Here is a 25,496-nt window from a genome sequence, read left to right as displayed (position 1 = left end):
GTCAGCCCAAGGCGAGGAGAAACACATGGAATTGATTACAGAAGCCGCAACCTGTGGCTTGGAAAAGTCAGCCCTTAGCCCTCACCCCCCTGCTCCCGACAATTTCTCAATTTCTATTTTTCCATTAAAAAATATGGAGTAATTCAATATACCATAATTCCTCTCTCATGTTTACACGCATACTCTGTCTCAGGAACCAAATTCCACAAAGAAACCTTTTGCAAAAAAGAAAAAAAATAGGGAGGAGCCACCAAAGAAAGCTCAAATGAAACAAACCACTATAAACGGGGAAATGACATTAAACTTCTGAAAGTTTACAGCAGAACTCTTACGTTTTCCTCTGGATCACCATTTGGATAGAACCCCCTCCTCCTGCCCTCCACCAAGCTAGCTCTGCTAATCCGATGCCATATATTTACTCCCTACGCATTCCACCGTGAGCTTGCAGACCATCTTAAACGGGTCTTGGAAGATTCTCCAAGTCTCTTTCTCCTCTTCATAAAACAAAAACAAGTTCATTAAAATGTCAGAATCTTGTATTCAGCTCACCCTGACCAACAGTGTTGCCCCGCCCACACAATATACAAAAGCACATTCCTGAAAGCATATGCATTAAATTATCATTTTTCAGTCACACAACTTCAGCGTTTCTGTCTGGCTTCCCTCCCATTCTCCTCTGTAGCCACTTTCTGGAGGCAGCCACTCCATCAGTGGAGTGGTGTTGGTGCATGCGTGGGGCGCAGGACCTCACAGACTGTGCCATCTACCTACTGAGTCGGTGCTACGCTGTGTCTCCACCAAGTCTCTCCAAGTCTCCCCAAGTCTCTCCACCAATCTCCCCTCATTTTGTCTAATGAACGTCTAATAGGGATCAGTCATTTACTGTAAGTGGAGACTGTCGAGCCTTAAATTCCAGCCCCAAATGCCAGGTGTTCCAAAATTTGTGGCTTGTTAGGAATGTCCTCATACTTGGTAAGGTGACGTCCTTTTGGGCTCTGCCAATTATTGTTTTTATCTAACCCGGATGCGTTCAGAAGATGAAAGGAAGGTGATACAGAGCTCCCATGTGAAGAGGCTGATCTGGAACGAAGAGCCCCTGGGATCTGAAGGAAGACTTGACGTGCCTTTGTCACTGACCTGTGCTCCCGCCCCATGGAGGATGGAAAGCGTCATTTTCTGGAGCCATGATTATTACACTTTCTCAATCAGCAGTGGGCAAAGACACAGGGCAATGCGGTCACGGAACGGTTAACTGCTGAGTTAACCTGACCGCCGCGCTCCATGGGCCAAGTCACCCCGATGACCACCAGATCTTCACCTGACTTTATGGTGGAGACACAGCTCGGTACAAAGAGGCTGAGGATTCTAATGATTTGAAGTGAGGGCAAAAAGGGAGACTTCTCAAATGAGGGGTCCTCTCTGGATGGACCCTTATCTCAGCTGATGACCAGTAGGTTCATGCCTGTAGGCTGTCCCTGGTTGGTTGTTCCAATATGTGAATATTTCTAGATTGGCTGTAAATGGCCACTGCCCCAAGCTCCTGACTACCCACACCTCCCTGACCTCTGATCAGGGGACGTCCAGGTCCCCGCCCGAGCCACAGGCCAACCGCCTCTGATTGTCAGCACTGTGCCATCCCAGATGAACCATGACTCACCATCCTCAAAGTTGCAGTTCTCCCCACACTCCGTGGCCTCCTCATCAATGGGATATGGGGTGGTGGTCTCTTCACTCTTCACCGTGGGTCCCAGTGTCTCTACTGTGGGCTTCGAGTCTGCATAAGGGCAAAGAGAGGGGGGAGTGAATGCTGCACGCGGCAGCCTGCATTGAAACCCAGCAGGAAGATGCCCCACACTCAGTTTCCTTTCTAAGTGTGGGCTTTTAAAGGAGGAAGAAAAGATAATGAATGAAGATGGATACATACACATACACGCACACACACAGCCCTGGGGTCACCTCTGTGTGCTGTCAGTGAAGTCAGAAGCACGGCCTGAGTTGAACAAGAATAGTCCCTAAGCTGCAGGAACGGCCACAACACAGGCAGGGACACAAACCCATGTCCCTGCCGCAGACTCCACAGCAAAGGCCCTGGGGCCAGCACAAAAGGCCAGGTGGGACCGTGAGGGATGTGGGCGAAGCGGACCCTAAGGCAGGCTAACACACACACACACAGTGAGTGGTGCCCATCTGAAACAGTAAAGAGTCTCAGTGCCTAATGACGGGAGCTTCCTGTATACTGTCCCTTAGGCGGCTGCTGACGTGCCTTCTCAGCCGGCTCACCCCGTGCTCTTAGGTGGAAGAGACGTTCTCTTTTCAGCCTTCTCTGTCTCAGAACTTTTTTGAACCAAAGCTAACTGACCTAGGAGGCCCGTCTCTAACAAGATCATCAGAAGCACAAGAGCCAAAGCTCTGAGTGAAGGCAGACAACCACAGCCGTTGTTGTTTGCGTTTGCACAAAACTGGACAGAAAGGGACTCAAAGGGACTCAGACTCCACTTGCCAGAAGTAATTTCGGCTGTGCCTTTAGGTCAGGGTGTGGCAAATTCAAATGCTTCCTGGATGCACGCAGCTCCCATAAGCCAGACAGCTGACTGGGGGCTGGGGAGAGTTCAGTGCGGGACGGAAGGTGGCAGAGGGCAACTCGCGTGCCCTGATTCAAGGGAGGCCACCAAACGGGCTCCAGCACACTGAAGGCCTGAAGGGAAGGGGCCCAACGTGGCCAGATCTTGCAAAAAAAAATTTCTTTTCCAACATGAAGCCAATTCCATTCCCATGGAAGATCTCTAGACTTGTCCATGTTGGCAACTTATTCAAAGTATTGTAACAAGGAGCATGCAACAGAGCTTGGCCAGGCCAAATCTGGCTGCAGGCAGTCAGTTCTGACCTAGGCTCTAGGTGATTCATTCCCCCATCCATTCACTTGTCTATTTGCTCACGCCAGTCATTCATTCAGCAACTATTTATGAAATGAATGAAACAGTGAGTCACGCCCTGGGTGGGGCGAAGAGGGGTTCTGGTAACTGGCATTCAAGTCCGTGCCTCATGGGGTGGGGTCTTCAGCCCCCAGTTGCCCTCCAACGAGAGACTCGCCGAATAAGCTGGTGCATTGTTCCTCCCATTTCTATACATGTTCCTATGATTAGGTGCCTTTGTCAGGCACACTTTAGGATACCATTTAATAAAGCCAGGAGCTGAAGGAAATTGCTAAATACGCTGAATAGCTTTTTCACGGTCGACTTCCCATCTTTCTGCTATTAAATACGATGCACATAACCTTTCATACTTCCCTTTGCCGTGTCTGCCTCTTGCTCACAGTAAATAGCAAATAACCTCAAAGCGTCTTAATTTGTAAGTTCAAATTTGTCACTGTGTCATAGAATCTCAAACTCAATTGTAAAGCAAACTATGGGCAGCAAAGCAAGAAGTAATCATTTGGAACACAAACTAACAAGTGAAGCAGCCCTGTCAAATTATTTAGCTGCAGTGACTCAGGCCAGCCCTGTTATTTTTTCCTGCTCTCCTTTTGGGGTAGGAACGAAGTGAACCAGGGACGCGTCACAGAAAGGAATGGGAATTTGAAAAGCAAAAAAGCTATGTGGCCCACAAGAGCAGTTTCTGAGGAGGTTAGGTAGCTGGTTGGTAAAGATCACGTTAAATCCGGGGGCACAGGGGTCTGAGGAGGCAAGGAGAGGACAGGGTGTGTGAAGGATAGTGAGAAGGCAGGCCATGTCCGCTGCGCTTTCCTGGGAGCTCAGGGGTAACTGCCCATCAAACTGCAACGCTCCCCTTACAATTGAAACCAGATGTCAGCAACTTCAAAGGGAAGGAGGCTGGGCGGAGGCTAAGAAGCCCCAATTCTGATCTTCCAAGGAATGGCCAGGCAGGACTTTGAAATGAGAAACCTGTTGCTGACCATCGCCAGGGTAATTTGGACCAGGTTGGGGCGGGGGAGCAATAAGAGGAAAAGGACATTAGCAACTGTCCAGCCGGTCATAAAGCAGGGCCAGCCCAGGAGAGGCGTGGCACAGAAGGGCAGACCTCTGACAAGTAGCTTCCTCTCTCTGGGACTCAGTTTCCCCATCTGTGATAGCGACGTTGGCCTAGATCTGTGATTTTTTTTTTCCAAAGTGTATGCCACACTCGTTTGTAGGTTGTGGGATCAATGTGATGGGTCATGATCAGAATTTTTGAATGTGGACTGTAATATGTCAGAGTGTGCTCACATGGGGAAAATGAGCACTGATCTGGGGACCGTTCGTTCCAGTTGCGTTTACCTATTATTGCAGGTTTATTAGGTGCCAGGCAGCAGTCTAAGTACTTTATATCCGTTATTTCACTGAATCCTCATAACAACCTAGGGGGTGTAGATATGCTATTATCATCCCGATTTTTCAGCTGAGATAACCAAGATGCCGAGAGTCTAAGGAACTTGTCTGAGGTCATGTAGCCAGCGATCAGCAGAAGCAGGGCTTGTACTTGGCAATCTGTCCCCAGGGTCCAGCACTTAACAATACACCGTAACCCGTATGCACACACCGTGTGAGTGTGTGCTTGCGAGCCAACTGGATTGTGATATAAATTTATTTTAAATTGTGGATCATGGTCAAAAATGTTTGAAAGCCACTGGCTTTTAGAAGCTCCTGGGTCCCCTGCAGCTCTAACCCTTTGATTTCGAAGAGGCCATAAACGAAGCCAGCTTGTATCACTCTGGAGGGGCAGTTTTCCGCACCTGCAAGCAGACAGGTGACTCACATTCAGCAGGCTGCAGGGAAACTTGGCCTTTCCCCTACGTGAGGGGGAGTAAAGTATCTTCCCTCTAAAATGTGTTCGCTGGGGCTGCCTTCAATCCAAAGGTGAGAGGCTAATTTGGGCCCGATTTCCAGCCTGCGTGCCTCAACGGGGCTCCTCCTCTGAGCCATCGGACGCAGCCTGCAACCCCCTGGGCGCCAGAGGCACTTCTCCGACATGCCCTTATTATCCTTCCCGATGCCCTGTGGGGGGAGCTGGAGACGGTAGGGCACCGACAGGAAAATGGAGATACCTGGGGGCCTGGTGGCCAGAGGCGGGGCAGCTCGGCCTGTCTGCCGCTCCTGCTGGCACTGGGTTCAGGTGGCTCCCCTGAGCTCCTTTTGGAGGGCAGGGAGCCAGCTTCAGGTGAGATCTCGCGCCAGCTCTGCCCAAGGAGGTGCCCAGAAGAAGGGGGGGGCCTGATTCAGAAGAAAAGGGTGCTTCCTGGAAACAGGGAGGGTGGGCATGCGCAGTGGGCCTTACCTGCAATAAGGAGAGTTAGAGGTCTTCCCTGGGCCTGGGCCGCCGAGGATGGCGAGGTGAGGTGTGGTGGGGGGGTAGGTGGAGGCGGGGAAGGAATGAGCAAGACTCCCCCTTGCGCACGGGGAAGAAGTCCTACTCCCGGCAGCTCCCCTACAACAGGGTCCCTCCTGAGCTAATAAATGCCTTTTACAGATGTGGCTTCGCAACGAAAATGAAGTCTCTTAGCCACTGACATCTGGAGGCCAGATTCAGACATAAACCGATTACTTTATTATCATGAGGGGTTTTTTTCTTCCCTAAATCAACAGCCACAGCCTCCTGGCCCGAAGAGTCAGGGTCTAATTGAATTTGGGTGGGTGGTGTGTGGTTATGATTTGTTTTTGAGAGACTGGGGTTGGGGAACTGAAATGATCCTTTAAAAAAGACAAAGCACATCCCTCGAGAAATTATCCCCTGTCCAGAGGCTGGAGTGCCCAGGGTTTGAGGGCAGGAGAACATGACAGGGCCTAGGGTGGGTGGGGTTTCGAGCTGACAGAGCTTCACCGGGGAAGGCTGCCCCCTCTGCCCATCCACAATGTCATGGTCTGACCTCCTCCCAGGGCATCCCAGGAAGCCAGGGTCACACGACCATGTGAGTGAGACCTGGAGTGGGAAAGCAGGCCTTACCTGTCCAGTCACAGCCCAGCACCTCCAGCCGCATCCCAATCCCTGCTGGAGACCACCTCTCGGGGTACACCCGCACGTACTGTGCCGGAACGGGGTCGAATCTTCGGATGTCAGGGGTGTCATAGTGCATGTTCCCTTCAAACAGCTGCAGGGGAGACAGGCCACTCAGCCCCTCTTCTGTGGGATCCCATCCCCACCCCTCCCCTTCTTCCCTATCCTTCCCCTTCTCCTCCCTGCTCTGCACATCTATCCAGAAGGTAGCTTCATAGTTGACTCACTGGACATTACAACCCATAGGAACTCCATCCTCAGACCAAAGTTTTGGTTCATTTGGAAGATGGTTAGGGTCCCAGAAACACAGAAAAGAGGGAGCAAATGGAAGTGGCAATTGCTAGGTTCTGTCTTCTACCATTGGACTGGAGACTGTGGACTCGGGAAAGAATTAGTCTCTGAATGGACTTGGCTGGAGAGAAGACAAGTGAATTTCAGGCTGCTTTGCCCATTGTCTTCGAAGTTCTTGTTGTAGGGGCGCCTGGGTGGCTCAGGTGGTTAAGGGTCTGCCTTCGGCTCACGTCATGATGGAGCCCCATGTCAGGCCTCCCCCCGCTCAGCAGGGAGTCTGCTTGTCCCTTTCCCTCTGCCCCTCACCCCACTCATGCTCTCTCTCAAATAAATAAAACCTTAAAAAAAAAAAAAAGAAGTTCTTGTAATGCTTAAAAGTCTATGTAGAAAGCCCCAGCTGACTGACAGGTCACCAAAAGGCTGAAGGTAGAGTGACCATCCTCTTCTCCAGGCTAATAACAACATCTTCTCATCATACATTGATAGTCTGAGACCGTGCCCCCCAAAGCTTTGTTTAGCAGAGCCAATTCTGTCAAAACAAAGCTCACTTAGAGCCCCAGGACATAAATTGAGGACAGTGCGGCTCTCCTGGTCTAAGCCACGTGGGGGACGCAACCCAGAGCACATGTGGGAGCCACTGATTAGGGCGATGTTGGTGCGGAGACGTGCCAGGGGCTATGGCTGATCAGCACCTAGGGATGCTGCAGGGCTACCTCCTTTGCAGGATGCCCACAATTCCAAAAGGGGGCACTGTCATGGGGAGGGTAGGCCTTGATACTGGCTAAGATCATCTCCTCTCCCAGGCTCCCAGAATGGGTCAAGAAGAGCCAGGGTCAGCTCTCCCCGGGAAAACCCATGGTCCAACTTCTGCTCTGTCCACTGAGGTTTCCAGTTACCAAGTCCTGAGTCTTTCCAGGCCCCTAAAGTGTGAACTGGGTGTTCACATCAGCATTGCCAAGCCTCCAACCCAGCCTGTGCCTCTACATTAAGAATGGAAACATTTGCTGAGCAAAAGGGACCAAACAGAGACATGAAATTCCCCCTTCCTTGGTAAAAGAGGCCTGCTTTTAAACGAGGGTAACTCAGCAGTTAGGATCAGAATGCCTGACTCCCCCTGAGATTGACCTGGAGAGGGACAGGCATGATGTCTTTTCCCCTTGCTGGGGGCTCCTCCATACCCAGCATTGAGGGCTGACCCTTACTCCTTGATGGCGGGAGGGGTGGGCTGTGCTGGCCTGGGAAGTTTCTCCTGCCTCTCCCAGATTCAGTATGAGAGGTGGGAAAGATCTAAGCAGAGTCCAGACTGGGAAAACACAAAGGAGTGCAGCGACATTCAAAAATACAGTTGTTTTTGGAAGTAATCCCCAAGTTTCTATACTTAGGCCTCCAAAACCTACATCCCCTTTTGGACGTCTGGTCAATTCCAAGGAAACATCATCTGCAAGAGGGTGTAAAGGGTGTCAAACTTGACAGAAAGGCAGTGCAGGGTGGGAGGTAGGTGTCTGGGCTCTGGAGTCAGACTGTGTCTGTGTCTGAATCGTGGCTCTCCACGATATACACCGTGACCCCGGGGATGACACCAAGCCTCAGTTTTGTCATCTCTAACATGGGAGCGACAAAAGGATCCTCCTTCTAGAGATGTTGGAAGGATTAAAATATGGCATTTAGCAGGGTGTCTGGCACAAAGTAATCTCTCAGCTAATGTTTATTAGAATACAGGGGGTCTGGTGACGCCTGTCTAGTTAGGAAGTGAGCACCCCCAAACTAAACTTCCCCGTTTGCGGTTGGGTTAGAGAGGTCTTCCAGGAATGGCCTACCTTCGGCTGCTGGGTCCTGGGGTCCTGGATGTGTTCCCAGTCTCTGCCATTTAGGCTATAGGAGACTTTGAACTTGCGCACAAACGCCCTGGCTTCCACAGCAGTGATGCTATCTCCCCCGCGGGCCCCCTGGATGATGATGCCCTTCACCGTCTTGGGCACTCCCAGGTCCACCTGAAGCCACTCCTCGCCCGGCTGGGCCTGAGGGATCCGGGGAAACCAGCCCGAGCGGCTGCTGACCAGGCGGGCGGCGCTGGGGCTCCACAGGTACTCCCGAGTGGAGGAGGCCGAGATCTGAGAATCAGGGATGAGGCCCGAGAGCATCCCCAGCATGTTGGAGCAGGGGGCATCTGTGGAGGGGAGGGAGACGCAAGAGCTCATGGCCGCACCCAGCTTACCGGACAGCACCTCCCATTGCAGTGAGCTGTGAAAGAACCCGACTACCACACGCTGGAAGTCAGCACTGGTTTCTTTGCGTTTCAAGCACCGTGGTTAAGAGCCCAGACTGGGAGCCAGACTGCCTGGGTCCATGTCTGCTTTGTCCCTTACTAGCTGTCTGACCTTAGGCAAATGATTCCACTGCTGTCTCCAGGTCTGAAAGAGGGCTAGCGGCAGAACTTACCTCTTAGGGGTTATTGCAAGGACTCCTTCGGCTACTCCACAGACGGTCATGGCACAGGGCCTGGCACATCTGAGCATCCCACCCTGTTGGCCAAGGACTCGCAAATCCTTGTGGGTGACACCTGGGCCCCCGGAGCCTCCCAGGGCTATGAGCGCAGCAAAGCTCAGCTGAGCCCTGAGTTGTTTCCTAGATGATTGTTTTCCCAAGCATGGAAACTCTGCTGGGGTCTTTGCTTGCACATGTGTTATCATAGCTTTTTACGACCTTGTGCCCTTTGCACATGCTGTTCCTGCTGCTCAAAATGCTGTTCCCCTCTATCGTCATCAGACAAACCTTTACTTAAGTATCACATCCTCAGAAAGGCCATCCCCAAACTTCCAAACAACAGTCAGTTAGGTCCCCCACTCTTTCTCTGAGCACTCTGTCCTTTTCCTTCATACACGCATCTTAGTTTAAACTATCCAGTACTTGATCTGGTTATGATCCATGCTGCCCACCAGCCTGAAAGTTTCATGTGGTTAGAGACCCCATCTGCTTGTCACTTCCCCTGTCCACTTCCATTCCCAGTGTGGGGCCTGTTGCACAGCAGGCCTCCAAGATTACTTGTGTAGCCAATGAGCAGATGCACAGATAAATGGTATCCGGCAAGACGGGGTCTGCAGCCAGGGTGCATTAGCTACTGCTAAACAGAGCTCCAGGTGAAAGTGAGCCTTCTGGAAAGGTCACCCCCCCCCCTCACCTGTGACCCGGCAGCCGAAGAGCTCCAGCCGCAGGGCAATGCCCGAGTGCCAGGTCTGGGGCCGGATCCTGACGAACCTGGTCAGCAGGGGCGTGTGCAGCTTGTTGAGAACCACCTCCGTTGCGTCGTTGTTGGCTTGGAAGACCTGTAGGGTCAGATGAGAAACCACCGTCAAAATCCCGGCTTGTAGTGCGGCCGCTCACCCAGCCTTTGAAGGGGGTGCAAAAGTTCTGTTGAACCTTATTTCCCCTCAAGCTTGTAATAATCAGTGTGTTTGTTGTTTGGGGCTTTTTTAGAAGTACCATGAAAAAAAAATTAAATTTCTCACACTGCTCTAACTTGAAAACAATAACTGGTCTTCACAAAAACTTTTAGAGGAAAGAAAAATCTTGCCTCTGGGCTGAGAGCAAGCAGAAGAAGGCGCCTTAAATCTGGAGCAGAAGGGTCATCTTTTAGGGCTAGTGGACCTCATTAGCTTGAACTTGATTCTCCCCCTCCCTCACGGTGCAGGCATATAGGAATATTTGCCAGGTATTTTTATAAAGTGCTTCACAGTTGTTTTGTTAGTTACTTAGAGACCTCCCTGCTCCGTGAATGGGTGAGAGCATGGAGTGGAGGGGGGGGGGTTGGCAGCACCATCTACTCCTCGGGGCCCTGTGTCAATCAACACTTTCTTGGTTCCCTCTGGTCTTTGTTGGATGTTCAGGGTTGCAGACAGTCTCTCAGAGTCCTGCCCTGGTTTCCTCTCACTGTGGTCCCACCCTGTAATGAAATCCATCCCTGTCCCCATCTGACCAGTGCATCTCTTAGGGGAGGAAAGGCTTTTCGGAGTAGCTTCTAAGCCAACATGGTAGGAGCAAGTCCTAGTTTACCAGATGGCCCAAATCAATAACTGCCATATGGACCTTATGCTTTCCTGTGCTCTCCATTAAATTAAAAAAAAAAAAAAAAAAGTAGCTGGCGCAAGTATATGTGAGTTTCTCTTGGTTTCCTTGCTAAGGGCTGGGGGAAAGACCCACTAACCAAGCATCACTTCTAAATCATACCTGTCATAGCTATAACAACCAAGAGACTCTGCAAATCGACTCGAGGGACTAGACACTTCAGCTCATGATACCTAGAATAGGCCAGGTGTGTGGACACTGACAGGGCTGCGACCAGAGGATGGGGAAACTGGTCTGTTCCAGTACCCCTGAGATAGACACCATGTAAACACAATTACATCTATAATGCCTTGGCAAGTAAGTATTATTATTTCTGCTTTTTTGATGAGAAAACGGAGGCTCAGGGATGTCCGTCTGGATCCAAAGCCCCTGTGGAGATGGATCGTAGGTTTATGGTTTCCTACGTTGGCTCTCACCTCTTTTAACAAATTCGCAGTGTTTATATTGGTGGCGAGGAGTCTTGGAGTCCTTAAGGTCTCTGAGCCTGGGCTGAATGGAGGTGGGGTTACTCTTCAGGGATGTGTGTTTATAATCCTGACTTGAAAGCTCTGGATAACAGCAATGAGCTGCAAGCCGCTTAGAGCTAATTAACAACGTGGTCCTTTCTTTCCCATGAACTGTAACTAGGAACTCTGCCATTTGGCAACCTTGAACCCTCCATATTTCCCACTTGCTGAGGTCAAAAGTTAGAGCCCTTAAATAGCACACCACTGATGGTGGGGGTGAAGGGTAAGAGACATTACACCTTTGCAATCAGATCAGGGGAAGTGGCTTGCTTAAGACAGATGGAGCAAAGGAGAGGAGGAAACAGGTTTTCACTGGCCCACCATATTCAGTTTAAACCCCTTATGCCTGGTGCTAAGCGCACCGAAGCCAGGGGAGCTTCCACCCAGCCTGCCCCACTTGCTGCTCCCTGTCCTCACTAGGGAGCCTCCCGCCCATCCTAAGGCCAAGTTCCTTCCTTTGCTGCCTTGCTAACTGCAGGGGGCAAGGGGCAGAACTGCTTGACCACCCATCACTCCCAGGTCTGATTTGGCTCCTTCCTTTCTAGTGACTGGGGACAAAGAGGGGCTAGAAGACAAAACAAGGGAAGAAAGACCAGGCAAACAGGAGGAAAGAGGGTTAGAGTCAGGCACCTGGGGGGAGGCTGATGGAGAGAGGGGCCCAAGCCTCTGTGATCTTCATCTTGGAGAAGGACGACCGAGGGAGGGGACAGGGCCCAGGAAGGCCCCGGCCTGGCCATGCCCGTTCCACGGCTTCTCGGGAGCTTATAAAGAGCTCCTCAGCTCTGAGGCAAGGAATGAAGGCACTGAATCCAAGGGAAAGAGATTAATCAATTCTCTTAGAATTCAGCACGAGGCAGAGGCTTTTGTTTGTTTTTTGTTTTGTTTTGGCAAGGAAGAAGCCAATGCAGCACTTTGCTTATTTGGGGAGGTGCTGTGAGCCATGGGGGGCCGCCACCGGCCGCGCCCTGAGGATGGTGAGGCTGACTGTGTGGGTGCCATCAGGAGATGCGAAGGAGTTCATCTGGGGCGGGGAGCTGGACTGGTCACGTGAATACATAATTGGAGCGCTGAGTGGATGTGAACTTTAACACAGCCGCTAATCCACAGCATATACGCCACGCTGGTACCGTTTAGAAACACAGCACGTCTTATGTGTTTTTAATTTCCAATTTTATCTTATCTGACCCCTTCATTTCTCAGCCTTGGCAGACAACACTAAGAAACCTTTCTTCCCCCTCCCCACCCCCCCCAGTAAGGAAATGACTATGTCTTTGGACTCCCTTTGGGAGGCTGGCAGGGGCGTGAGTGTGGCTGTGCGTGGGCATGTGCACGTGCACGCACACACGTGTGTACCTGTCCGGTGAGGGGGCTGGTCTTCCCACAGAGGCACACGGTCACAGGCTTTGGGTGAGCCCCCTGATCACAGTGACCCCTGCCAGAAAGGGAGGCGAGGACACGGTCTCTCTGCTTAGACCACCTACCTGGCTGCCCGCCCCCGCCCCCCCCAAGCTTCATTCTGCCATCCCGTTTTGCTCACTCTGCTCCTACCCTTGCTCGGAACCAAATGAATGCTCGTTTAACATGGCCTCAAATTGTCCTTTGGGTTTCTGAGCCTGCTTCCTTCTTGGTTTCTTGTGTGCTCTCGACTTTGCACTCATATCTGCCCCTGCTCTCTGGACCCTTTCCTGACGGAGTACCAGCTTATTTCATTAAACTCTTTATACACTTCTCACCAGAGTGGGGAAAAAAGCCCCCAAACACCACTGAACCAGGCACCTGGGGAGACAGGCTGCTGCTGAGCTCATCAGTGTGGGCAAATGTCTCCACCTCCCCCAGGCCCCAATTTCTCCCTCTATTAAATGAGTTGATTTGTCAGGTCCTTTCTGGCCCCCAGATTCTAAGGCTTTCCGCGTAAGAGTTTCCAACTAGAACTGCCCCAGCAGCGCTCATTTTGTAAAGGGTATTTTAATTGTCCAGGGTCCCTTAAAGACTAAGTGCTTTGGTGGACGAGGGCTGTGGGTTTTAATACACTTCAAAGAGTGCCCGGGACACACAGTGAGTGCCCCACTCAGAGGGAGAGTACACCTTGTTGATGTTTTCGCTCAGTAACAGTCCCAATTATTAATAATGAAAAGTAATGAATAACAACACCCTAGTCCTTACATACTGTCTTTCACCCAATGATATCAAAGTGCAATTTATGAAAATCCATTTTTAATGAAATATTAAGCAGTTTCTATTTCTCCTGACCCAATGGATTTACAAGGTCTCTATTTTTCTCCCTGCATCTTCCTATTTATAGCTGGGAAATGCTATCATATATTATACATCTTTATGACTTTCTCAATGCTTCTGTGGTTTCAGAATCACCCTTCATATGTTTTCTGATCAAATTCTCAGAGATGGATTCTTGGCTTCTAGTCTAGGCATTGCAAGGTAAGGGGTTGTGTGCATGGGAAATGATGCCAGGAAATTGGTTTTATTCCCTATTCCCTGCCGACTCACTGAATCACTATAGGCAAATCAATAATCCTTAGATACCTTGGTTTCTCCTGCAGGAAAATGAAGTCGATAGCAGGCTTGCAGATAGACACTAAGCCCTCCCTGTTGGCTCCAGTGCCTGCAGAGCACCCAGGACCGATGTTAGAGTGGAAGCCAGTAACACATGGGTCTCTGTTCAATGGGGACGCTTCAAATTGTGAAAGCCGTTGACTCCCAAGCCCCAGATTTTCAGGCCATAACTTGACCTGAAAGTTATCAGTGAGGTGTCCCTGATGCTAAGAAAACTCAGCGGGTCGTCAGCGTATGGTACACCCCGAGAAGCATACACCAAATGTGATGATTCACATTATAACATCTGCTTTAAAAGCTGGATTGTTAATTTTTAAAAGCAAAATGCTAATATGGTTGCTTTATCACCCCAAAAAAACCCAGAAGTGTGTTCAAGGTGTCTCTAGCTTTCTTTCTTTTTTTTTTTTTTTAAGATTTTATTTATTTATTTGAGAGAGAGAATGAGAGAGAGAGAGCACATGAGAGGGGGGAGGGTCAGAGGCAGAAGCAGGCTCCCTGCCGAGCAGGGAGCCCGATGCGGGACTCGATCCCAGGACTCCAGGATCATGACCTGAGCCGAAGGCAGTCGCTTAACCAACTGAGCCACCCAGGTGCCCTGTCTCTAGCTTTCTTAAGAGGTAAGGATAGTGTTGATCGATGTAATTATTAAATTGTGTGTGTGTGTGTGTGTGTGTTTGTTTATGTTGAACACAGATTTCTTCAAATGCATCTCTGCAAACCAAGTTTAAAAAGCAGTTCAGGGCACAAAGTGGTTTGGATAATCCATTTGGTGCCTTGCTGAATTCTGAACATAATCCAACACTTTCCAATTGATTCTTGAGACCTTTGGTTTATTTTCAGAAAGACAGAATCTGAAACCGGCAGCACTTCAAAGATTTTCTGATTTGCACCTCTGGGGGGGAGGGGACATCTGCCAATTAACTTGGCTGCTATCCAACATCCCAGTGTGGTGACTATCTATGTACCCCACCCAGGAAAAGAAAAAAAATCAACATGTTTTGACCATACCTATGAGCTCCTCTAGTACTATGTAAAATAAAAGAAGACAAAACATGTGATCTAATAGGAAACATCTAGGCCGAAAGCATCCCTGATGGCTTTGGGGTCATCTTTTCTCTATTTTTCCACCCCATTTCTTGTCACAGCCACCCGTCCCTGTCGCCCTGTCCTTAAGTCTTCTTGGAAGAATATGCAGTGACTCGGGCGCCTGGGTGGCTCAGTCGTTAAGCATCTGCCTTCGGCTCAGGTCATGATCCCAGGGTCCTGGGATCAAGTCCCACTTCGGGCTCCCTGCTCCACGGGAGGCCTGCTTCTCCCTCTCCCACTCCCCCTGCTTGTGTTCCCTCTCTCGCTATCTCTCTCTCTGTCAAATAAATAAATAAAATCTTTAAAAAAAAAAAAAAGAATATGCAGTGACTCTAGCACTGAGTGTTGGCCTGCCTATCTCGGAGGCCTCTGGGCAGGGGGGATTTGCCGCCAAGCCCAAGTTCCTCTCCTGTACACCAGTAATCCCTGCCATCAGCATCTAGGTGCCCAGGATGGTGTGGACGCTCCATGTCCGTCACAGTCTTTGAGCTCCTCGGCACAGAGCTGCGGTGCAGGCTCGTGGTGGGAGTTGGCTATATGTAACCTTCCTCCACCAGGCGGGCCCTTCACCCGACAGATGCAGGCTCTCATTATGTGCACCGCCTCCCATTTGAGTAGGGCTTTGGTATGCAGTCTGCACACGCCTGTCTCTTCATTACCTACGGTGTGACCTATGGTTTATTCCTATTTTGCTGTAAATATCTGAACGTGGCCAGCTCCAGGGACTGCAAAGAAAGCAGGAAATTTTTCAAAGACAATATAGTGCTGGAGCCCTGAGGTAGAAATTGTGCAGGAGACGGTCTTCTTCCTTTTCTTTTTTTTTTTTAAATAAATATTTCTCTCCACTAATAAATGTTTCATTGCATCCAAAGTTCTCCTTTTCGATCTACTTGGCACAGACATTCAAGGAGGAGGAGAACAAAGCAGGTAGAAAAGAGATGTAGCAGAACAGAGGGCAGAAACTGGGGAAACCAATAGCACATTTTAAAAATTTCTCTCAGAAACAATTGAACTGACTCATCCTTATTGCAGAACCAAATGCCTGTCCTCTCTCCCCCACCCCCTTCCCCGGCATTTTCTCTAAAACCAGCTATTGCGTCCATACATAAAACTAAATTATTAATCAATGGACGCCATCCTGTTTAATTAATTTGTTGCACCAAACAGGCAAGGGGTGGGGGGCAGGGTAGGGGTGCGTTGCACACGGGGAAAATGATGTTAAGGTAATGGACATTTTTTTTTTCTTTTTTGTAAATCATGGCCCTGACATTTCTCCCTTAAAACTCCTCCTTAAAGACTATAAAAAAATTTTTTTAAAGCTGCTTTCATTCTAGTGGATGTGGGAACTTAGCCAGACACAGAGTCAGAAGGGCTGTGTCTCATATATATGTGTATACATATACATATATGAGAGAGAGCAGTGGGGGGGAACTTAAGGGAGGGTGAGAATGGGGGTAGGGCAGAGAAAGTTCCCTAACCACCAAATGCTCATTTCTGACCATGATGCCCTCCTGTCTCCTGCCCCTTTACTGAGGGCTGTTTTTGTCATCAAGCAGTTCTGCTGATGCGGAGGAGACAGGAGCAGGAACGTGTCATGGGGTGTAGGGCGGGGGAGGCCGGTGGAGATGGGTGGGATGTGCACATCCCATCTGTGTGTGCCTTGTGGGACCTGTTAGATTTACTGCGGGATTATGTTACCCCCATTGAGACGTAGAGCCCTGGAACATAGCATACTAACAGGATTAGGGTTTCGGGACTGGAGACAGGAAAGCACCAGGGAGGAGAGCAGAGGAGGAGAGGGGAGGGAAGCTCAGGGATTCGGGGCTGGAGGAGAGATGGGACATCAGAGCACTGGAAGGGAATGGCCAATGTCCTTCTGTAAAGGTCGGGGGAGAAACACAGATGTTCTCACCGGGTCGGCAGGGTTCTCCATACTGAAAACCTCTTGTGACATTGTCACATTTTTTGAGAAGGTACCTCTAACTTGCAGGTGGGCAGAAGGGGGAGCAGAAGGGTACGGGGAGTAAGGTTCCTGAGCCTATCTGCCATCTGCATTCCTCTTTGGTGCAATCTCAGCCAATCACAGAGCAGGGAAATGGTGATGTGTTCACCCCAGGGCTCATCTAGGAATGCTGGAGTAAGGGCAAAGAGAGTGTTTGCAGCCCAAGCAAGATCACTGTGCCCTTCGACATCCCCTGCTCACTTGCCCTGTCCTACTAGCCTCAGTGCACAGCCGTGAGATGGAAAGCACTGGGAACTTGGCATCGAGGCCGTAGCGCCAGGGAGGCTGGCCTCAGCTCCCAGAGACGATTTGGCACCCATGGGAGTTGGGTGAAGCCAGCCATGGGAGCCTGAGAGAGAAAAGGTTCCAAGCTTATGTATAATGACATTTTCCCTTGGGCTTCCTAAGTGGAGAGGCTAAAGGTCTGAGCTCATCCCATGGCAAATGGATAAGGGACAAACTTAATTACCTAGGGCCCTGGATTCTTCTTAGTTATAACTGAGGGGGGCAGAAAAACTGGGGGATATGAATTTCAAAAGGGCATTGGCTCTCTTTGGAATATATAGAACCCCAGTTCGATGATGCAATCAGATGTATGACTTCTGAAGTCTGATGCCCATTCCCAGCTGACAGCTTGAGTCACTGTTGTAATCTTATATACAGTCAACTAAACTGCAGTGAAAAGGATAGGGGAAAACCAGTCATCCACCAGGAGGTAAAACAAAAACAAAAACACAGTACTTTTTGGAAACTCTAAGTTATTAATTGGAGGAATAATTGCATCCCTAACAGAAGAATGAAACTGAGAAGGGTAATGTTTATCTGAGGCAGCTTGAGTGCAGGACCCATCAGATGCAGAGAGAGGTCTGGATGACTTATCAGGTCCCTTCCAGACCTATGATTTTAAAAGAGGCAGATAAATATCCCATGGGGCCTTGTTACTTTTTAAATTGATAACTTGCTTCTGCTCAAGAAGAGCTTTGTGGGTCTAATACATTAATTATATCTGCAGAGAGCCTTCCATCTACAGATCCCAAGGTGCCCTGCCAACACAAGCTAGAGCACCATTCTGTTTGGGCAGAGGCGGAAACACTGAGGCACGGAGCTATTAAGAGAAATTTCCAGGGTCACACGATGCATCCTCTAAGAAGATCTGAAAATAGACGCCACATGGTTCTGTTAGCTGACTGACTTGGGGGGTTTGGTTTTCTGACACTGCTCTCTCTCCTCCTAAGTCTCTGATAATTTCAAGGAGGGTTCTAAATTCTCCAATGGCTTTCAAAGTGATTTGTTTTAATTTAGAAAATAAATATAGGACAGAGAATGTTTTGAAGTGGGGTGTGTATGTGTTTTGAAGGGATGTGGCCAAATCAAACGCGAAGCAACTTCTCTCAGCTCTACATCCTCGGGATTCTAGGAATCCGAACTCCAAACTGATGAGCCAGGCACGCTAATCCATGCTGTCCGAGCACAGCTTTGCCCTTGGGTCTCCACAATGATGGAGGCTCTCCAGGAAAATGCATGCCTCTAGACCCCTAGACTGAAGATCTAGGAAGCCGGCTTCCCTCTGGATGTGAGATGACAGCAAGGCCTGGATCAGATTTTGGGAACATCTTCCTGGAGATCAAAGCCCTGTGACCAGGTGCCTTTCAAGGGGACTCCACAGTTCCCCGTGTCCCCGGGGCAAATTACTCTGTCTCTAAGAGCTTCAATTCCAGTCTTTGAAACTGTTCCATTCTGAAGCCAATGAGGTGGTACCTGGAGGTTCTCTGATCCCCTTGGAGGCCATCACTGCCTTAATGGGATGAGCTTATTTAGCACATTTCTGCCACTCATTACAGGGTAATTCTGAAAACTCTTGGACCTCATCCCTGTCCTCACCCTCCCATCCTCAATCTGGCCATTAAGATATATTTAGCACCTCCACAGACTCTCTCTTTGAGCCCAAATTTCTTCCAAATACATCAGAACAGCCAACAGCACTGTGACTAACAGCAAGGTAACCAGGGCTATGTCAACAAGGAGATGCCCACGTTTACCAAATAAGGGAGAAATGAAGACAAGGCCTTTTGCCTAGACATCCTGACACTAGTCTTGGCCATGTCCCATCCAGTGTACACCCACAGAACTAGTCTTCAGAGGTGAGCGGGGTCCTGGCCAAGGCCTCGAGCCTCCAGCTACTGCCATTTTTCTCCCTGCCCTTCCTGTGGCTTGTGTGTACATAACTGTGCCCATAATTATAGACACATACGTGAACCTTCTAATACTGTATTTACAACACCATGTCTATGCTAGGGGTGTTATTAATATGGCTGGTGAAACCAAAAGCAATAGTTTTCTGCTTGTGGTTTCTGAAGAAATAGATGTGAAGCAATTTGTATAATCTAAGGGAGCACATGGGCTGGCTATGGGCTCCATCAGCCAGACAAGTGCTCTGCCTTGTGGTTATGCCATAAATATGCATAAGGAGGGCCCACCCTATAGGAAAATCATAGGTTCCATATTTATGGCATGTGTAATTGGATAAGGGTTTGGGGATGTGTGGCCTGTGTAAATGGGCCGTGTTTTGCCAGGAGGATGCTTGCAATACCCCCCACGATAGTCAAATGCCTCCGTCAGAGGCAACCTCACCATGACCTGTTAGGTAGAAAGAGACGAAGAAGAGGCTGCTCACAGGCTGGGGGAAGCTGGAAAAGAGCTCCTTAGTCTTCCTCACTTCCTGGCCACAAGAAGTCATTCCCCCGTAGGCCCAGGCTTTGCCTCGGCCCAGCCTGGGTCCACCGCGTAAATCCTGTATTGCAAGGAAACAGCATAGCCATCGCCCACCACCTTCAGCACTCATTAATCTTGTTTTTCTCCGATTTCCCCAATTCCCTGGTCTTTGGTACATAGCACTGGTGTTGACAGTGACCAGGGAATTGAAATCAAGTTCCCACATTTCTGCCCCAAACATTACCATCCCCTCTTCACACCCTGTGCGCGGATTTGCGTCTGCAAACCCTCCCCCTGCACCGCAGAGCGGAGCGCGCGGCCGCCTCTACCTCTGCTCTGCTTTGCTCACAGGTCCTGCTGTCTGAATGGTGCTTGCAAGCCCACCACCTAGCCCCAGTTAGCTTGGCACGGCGCCCACCCACCGGTGGCTACAGAGAGCAGCTCAGCGGCGGCCGTTATAGACGCGGCACAGACGAAGCCTCTCCCCGCCCCTCCCCTGCCCCCAACTCCCCTCCTCAGCCACCTCCCCTTCGTGGCAGCAAATCAAACTGCAGCAGACCTGACAAATCTATTCCACACGGTTCACTCAACTATTTCCACCGGAGCGGAGATCAACCCCGGAGGGGAGGGGCGGAAGGGCAGGTCTCCCTCGTCGCCCACCGCACCCGCAGTGGGGCAAGGCAGCGAGGGGAGGGGCCAACGCCTAATTGGCAGGCCTTACGTTCTCCTGCCGCCTTCTAGGTAGTCAGAGAATGAATATCTAATGGGGGAGAGAAAGGGTTTTTTCCTCTGCCCAGTGCTTTTTATGCGGGCAGGACTGATTCACTAAAAAGCCAAAAACAACAACAAAACAAAAATGAAATTACCCTTTGGCTCCTGCGGAAAGAAATCTAGCCAAGGGTGAGAAGGGGAGGTGAAAGAGAGGGAGAGAGAGAGAATGATATACCCAATATGAAAAAGTTGAGAATGATTCCAAAGGAGCCCAGCAAGCTAAATTCAGTTCCCAGGAATATCTTCCCTGCAGAACGAATACCAGGGATAAAGCCAGGGAGGACAGCATTCTGTCAAAATGTGCAGTGCTAAGGTATTTCCAAAAGCAGATTTCCTACAAATAGTGTTTTAAATAGCATCCCAGTCCATCTGCGTGCTTTTAAAATCAGCTTATGCTACAGGATCCCTCTGGCCAGCGCTGCTTAGTCATTGAGCCTGCACAGGGAGGCAGTCAGGTGAGCCTCCTCCTTCTCCCCCAGGACCCACTCCTACTCAGCACTGGCCCTCGCCTGCCTGGCTGAGCTGTCAGCTTCTACCAGTTTCGTACTGACAAGGGTGGGTGAGGAGAGAAGGCATGGGAAAGTGTCAGGGGGATGAGTTTTCAATTAGCAATAATCGCGCCTCGGATAAACCTCATCGGCTACGATACTGCCATGCGCCAAGCTCGTCAGGGGCGTGAGGACTCAGTCCCTTGCCCAGAGCATCCAGGGCCAACTCAGCCTTGCCCTTTCCGAGCGATATTTGCAACTGAAACAAAAGAAGTCAAGGAGAAGCCAGACCTGGTTGACCATGTCAAGGTGGGGAGGTCTTTTAACTGCTAAATACCTCACTTTCTTGGTCTGTGAAATGAAGACATTGTGTGTGTGTGTGTGTGTGTGTGTGTGTGTGTGTGTGTGTGAAAGAGGGAGAGAGAGAGAGAGATACCTGGTAATATCCAGAAGCTGTGATTTCCAGATGAATGGTGCCATGTTACTATGGCGATTTTAGTAATAATAATAAAAAAAAATCCACTGCTTTAAAAACTCACACTTCCTGAGTGAATCATTGCCGACATCACAGTTCTGCATCTTCTCCGTCCAACATTTCCAGTCTCGGCAGCGAGGGCAAGCAACCTCGGGGCAGTGGCAGAAGCCGAGGAGGCCGTGTTTGGAAAAGATCTCTGGCCTCTCTTGGGTTGGTCACATGCGTCCCGTTTTGACAACTCGCAGCTCGACAGGCCAGGGGCCCCGGCAGAAAGAGGAGAGTCCCTTTGCCTGTCCCCGCTTCCATTCAGGGAAGGATGGGCACTGTCCTCCCAGAGCGGAGAGCCAGCGCATGACAGAGATCGTCCCCTGCCCGGGCGAGACCACCAGCCGTTCCCAATGAGCCCCCCATGTGCCGGGCGCACCCCATAACCAGGATTGGCGGAGCCGGCCGCAGGCCTGCTCACCGCCAGGATGCCGCGTGTCCTACGAAAGCCAAGCGCCCCACATTCATCCATGTGTACAACAGAAGCCCCACGTCACCCACACGGACACACCTCCGAGGACCACAGACACTGAGGGCACCAGCGGGGAGAGTTCAATGCCTTGCTGCCAAGCATGATTGCCAGTTCAGATCCCATCCCCGACAAACTGAATTTCTCCTCATTATTTATTGTCCTCTTTCTTCTTCAGGACATTGTGATTTCCTCCCAGGATTTGTGCCCTTTCATTTCTAGACCTCGGTAACTCCTGAACCACAGTTTCATGTGGTTTTGTGATTGTTAACCCAGCATGTGGAAGGGACTCAGGCCATAAATGCTCAATGAATCCTGTACCGGGAGGCGCGGACTGGGGACACATTTTCTCCCTCATTTGCAGTCAGAGAGCACTCTGCAAGCTCGCGCTCGCTCGCTCGCTCGCTCACTCTCTCTGCAATGCCACACGCCACAGAAGCCAGGCTGTCAGAGAAACTGTGTTTTCCAATCGCTTTAGTGTAAGAGAGAATATTTTCAGGGCCACCGCCTCCTATGCCTCCATCAATTATTTGAGCCTCACCGAACAAGGCCTCCTCCCCTCTGTGGGGTCGCCTGGCAGCTCCTCTCGTCCCCAGACTCCTGCACACCCGAACACCCCAACGTGCCTGCGAGGCGGGGAGGGAAATGGGATTACCTTGTGGTTTTTGCCATGCCGGTAGACCATCCAGTCTTCCCCGTTAGTGCTGACCTCCAGCTTGTAGGATTTGACATAGTAGCCATTCTGCGTTTCCCTGGAAATCGCTCCCTGTGTTGCAATGGCCGTGAGCATGGTTAGAAAGCGCAGGTCCACCTGAGGAAGAGGGGAGGAGGAATAAGGGACCCACGGCTCCTGACAGGAGGGCAGCAACCTCTTGCTTTTCCTTCCAAGGACAGAACTGTCGTACTTAGCTTACGACTCATGTCTGTGATCCACCAGAATCAGAGGGATTAGTACCAGTCTGCAATTCCAGATTGGATGGTCAAACTCAACTTATCTGGCCCTAAATTGGACACCTTTCAAATTGTACCTGGATGATTGTTCTTTTTTTCTCTTTTTTTGCAAATTTGAACGGACAGTATTCAGTTTATCTTAAAGGGATCCTCGAACATCTAGAACTGTGACCTCTTCTTTTTGAACTACAGCCTGCCCTGCATAGTAAAAGCAGATGCTGTTTAAAGAAACAATGGCTAAATCCACTCCACCCCACTCCAGTCCAGTCCAAGCCAATTCACTTATGATGCCCTAGTTGCAATGTCTCAGCTCGGGGCTGCCTCCCTCGCCTCGCCTCCCCTCCGCTCGGTCCCTCACTCCATTGTGTATTTAGTCCCTCAGGTCACTAAAGGGTCAAAGGGCATCCAGAGTCTACCCAAGCAATTAGGCTTATGCACCAAATCCCAACCTTTGGCTCGATGAGGAAGATGACCCACATTTTAAGGCACCTCTCTTCCCACAACACCAAACCCATTTGGAAATTGCTGGATGTCATTCCTTTGCTGGCCGCAGTGTTTCTTAACGGCAACCTCCGTGTGATCAAAATTTAGCCAGCGCTCACTGGCCAAATTTGATTCAGGAAGCATTTATTGGTACTTGATATGTGCTCGGCGTATTACGCAATTCAAAAGAAGCATGCAGTACTGTATATGCACACGATAAACAGCTGGAGGCCATACGAGAAAGCTTAGGGTTGAGGACCAAAAATAAGAAGTAGAATCTGTGGAACACTGATTATAAAAGAGAACGTTCTGGAAGCTTTGCAGGAAGGATGAGAAGGGTTTTGGGAGCAGCAGAGAAGAGATAGTGACAAATGGCCTTAGGGTTGTGCTGTTAGGACCTCTGTGGACTCCCGGGAAGTTTCCACGTGGTACTTGTCCCTGTCCTGTTGTCTGCTCTACCATGTCCTTCTCGGAGCAGAGGTCATCGGGTCACATCAGAACTAGGACCGGCTTGTCAATGGGTCACAAGGCTGTCCGGTGTGTGTCATAAAAGCAGTCACTGCCCTAGCGTGGACCTAGCAGCTCGCTCCTCCCCGGAGATGAGAACCGGACCAGTCTATAGTTTTAGGGGGGGTTATTCAACATACACTGCAAGTCTTATTCAGAAGGAAAGCAAACAATAGTCTGAATAGACGCTGCAGAGCATCTGGGCAACTAGAGCTTCGTTCCCGGTAGTGACATTTTCCCATGTGTTCTTCTGATAGCTATGTGAAAAACCTTCCTGGCAGGGCTCCCTCCAAACAGCAAAGATCATGAGAAGCTGCCATGCTCAGCTAGCAACTCAACAAGTCTGCCCTCAGGAAAAAGCCCTCCCCCGACCAAGTCTCTGATGCCTCCCTGTGCCAAAAATGAGGAAGATCTGGAACTGTTTATAGAATGTTCCTTGGATATCTATACTAAGAGGCAAACAGCACCCAGGCCAAACAACTTCTCCAAGGCCTGGTAATCTTCACAAGGGGTGGCAGTATCTGTCTTATCATCATTTTATCCCAGCAGTTAGCACGGCGCCTGGCTGAGTCTATTTGTGCCTGGTACATGTGGGTGTTTGGATGGATGAATGAATGGAGCTCTCGAGTATGCTGTGTTTATTTTCTTTGTGTCCTCTGTCCACTCCAGCCGAGCCACCTCCCTCGCCCACCGGTACACTCACACTCGGCACACCCTCTGGTATTGGAGTAAGTACCTGGAGGTACTCCTTGCTGGAATCCAAGTTGGGGGTCCAGCCATTGTCATCGCCATGCAGCCGGCTTTGTTGAGGTGTCCACCTTTCATCAGAGTAGGTAGATGAGGCACTAATCTGTTCATTAGCAATCCGGCCAGATTCCATTCCCAGAGGCACATTGCACTGGAAGTCTGGGGACGGGAGAGGGTCAAGGGCAGAGTTATGTCTCTTAACCTCAAACTCCTGGTACCCCCAAAATGTTGCTGCCTTCTAGGGACAAGTCCTTGCAGAACTCCCTCATCTTAAAGACCTAATTATACACTCACATTTTGAAAACAACTCTGCCAAGTCATAGAGCTTGATAACCCCTCTGGGTCTGAAAGAAACTAAATTGGACCTAAAAGAAGTCAGGCTGTGGGTAAATAAGAATCATCATACAAATTAAAAATACAATCTAAAGCATAGAATTGTTGGTGCTGCAGGCTACGGATGCTGACGCACGCCAGATGCACCGTTATTGAAATACAGGTAAATGTATGATAGACTCGTGGCAATCTGGGTGGGCTGATACATCGTGGGAAGCCTGCTTTCTTCTTCATAAACACCCAGGAGGCACTTCTGCTTCTCTCTTTCACTCAACTGTCTCGAGTTCTGGCACAGAAGACTGACATTACAGAGCAGTGAATACCCGTCTTTGGGACATCTCTCCCTGAGCACGGGCACATCACTCTCTTCCCCTGTGCCACCTGCCTCGGCAAATGGACCCGGAAGTCACTGACTCTGGCTACGCACCATTAGTTCAACTGCTGTCCTTCCCATGGATACTGCAGACACACTGGTCAGTACCTGCGTGTGCAGGTGTCTGACAGAGACTAGCAATTTTTTCGGGTATCAAACCCATTCTTGAGCTCCGTGACTGCGCTGGCCATTTGCAGCACTTGGTGCAAATGTGCAATACTGTTTTCCTGTCACCCAATCTTCATGAGCTCTTTGAAGAAGAACAAAAGCAAAACCCAGAACAAGACCCATCGCCTTTCCAGTAGGCCAGGCTGCCATGTCTGTGGGTATGCACATGGTAAGCTGTCTATAACCATGGCAAGATTTCCCCAGCTCCAATCCTCCCTAAAGTATTTCTTTGGGACTTAAAGTTTTCACTAGGGTCTCTAAGTATAAATGGCAGCACATCTGAAGCATGTGTCCTGGAGGAGCTGATCTGAAGATGTAGTTCAGAGTAGATGTGGATGGAAGCAGGAGACTCAAGGTCTAGATGGGCATTTCCAGGACAGCTGGGGTCGGAGCTACACTTTAGGCTTT

General features: G+C 50.0%; 1 protein-coding gene and 1 non-coding gene across 7 annotated transcripts in view; both read right to left on the bottom strand.

The window, feature by feature from the left end:
- NRP2 (neuropilin 2) overlaps positions 1-25,496 on the bottom strand; it is a 115,687-nt gene that overhangs the window by 47,154 nt on the left and 43,037 nt on the right. For all 6 annotated transcript variants that reach the window (XM_045868155.3, XM_045868156.3, XM_045868152.3 and 3 more), the window contains exons 6-11: positions 24,204-24,373; positions 22,182-22,337; positions 9,458-9,602; positions 8,097-8,446; positions 5,938-6,082; positions 1,658-1,774 (exon numbers count right to left, since the gene is read on the bottom strand). In XM_045868155.3, the coding sequence (XP_045724111.1) occupies positions 1,658-1,774; positions 5,938-6,082; positions 8,097-8,446; positions 9,458-9,602; positions 22,182-22,337; positions 24,204-24,373 (1,083 nt within the window). The remainder of the gene's footprint in view (positions 1-1,657; positions 1,775-5,937; positions 6,083-8,096; positions 8,447-9,457; positions 9,603-22,181; positions 22,338-24,203; positions 24,374-25,496) is intronic.
- LOC123839961 (U4 spliceosomal RNA) lies at positions 20,567-20,714 on the bottom strand. Its single transcript, XR_006789807.1, has one exon. It is a non-coding gene; the product is annotated as a U4 spliceosomal RNA (small nuclear RNA).

The sequence above is a fragment of the Mirounga angustirostris genome, unplaced genomic scaffold (genome assembly GCF_029215605.1).
Source record: "Mirounga angustirostris isolate CCGP_5_RB_7025 unplaced genomic scaffold, mMirAng1.0.hap1 SCAF_3, whole genome shotgun sequence".
NCBI lineage: Eukaryota > Metazoa > Chordata > Mammalia > Carnivora > Phocidae > Mirounga > Mirounga angustirostris.
The sequence above is the reverse complement of the archived record's forward strand: the minus strand, read 5'-3'. Positions and strand labels throughout refer to the sequence as shown.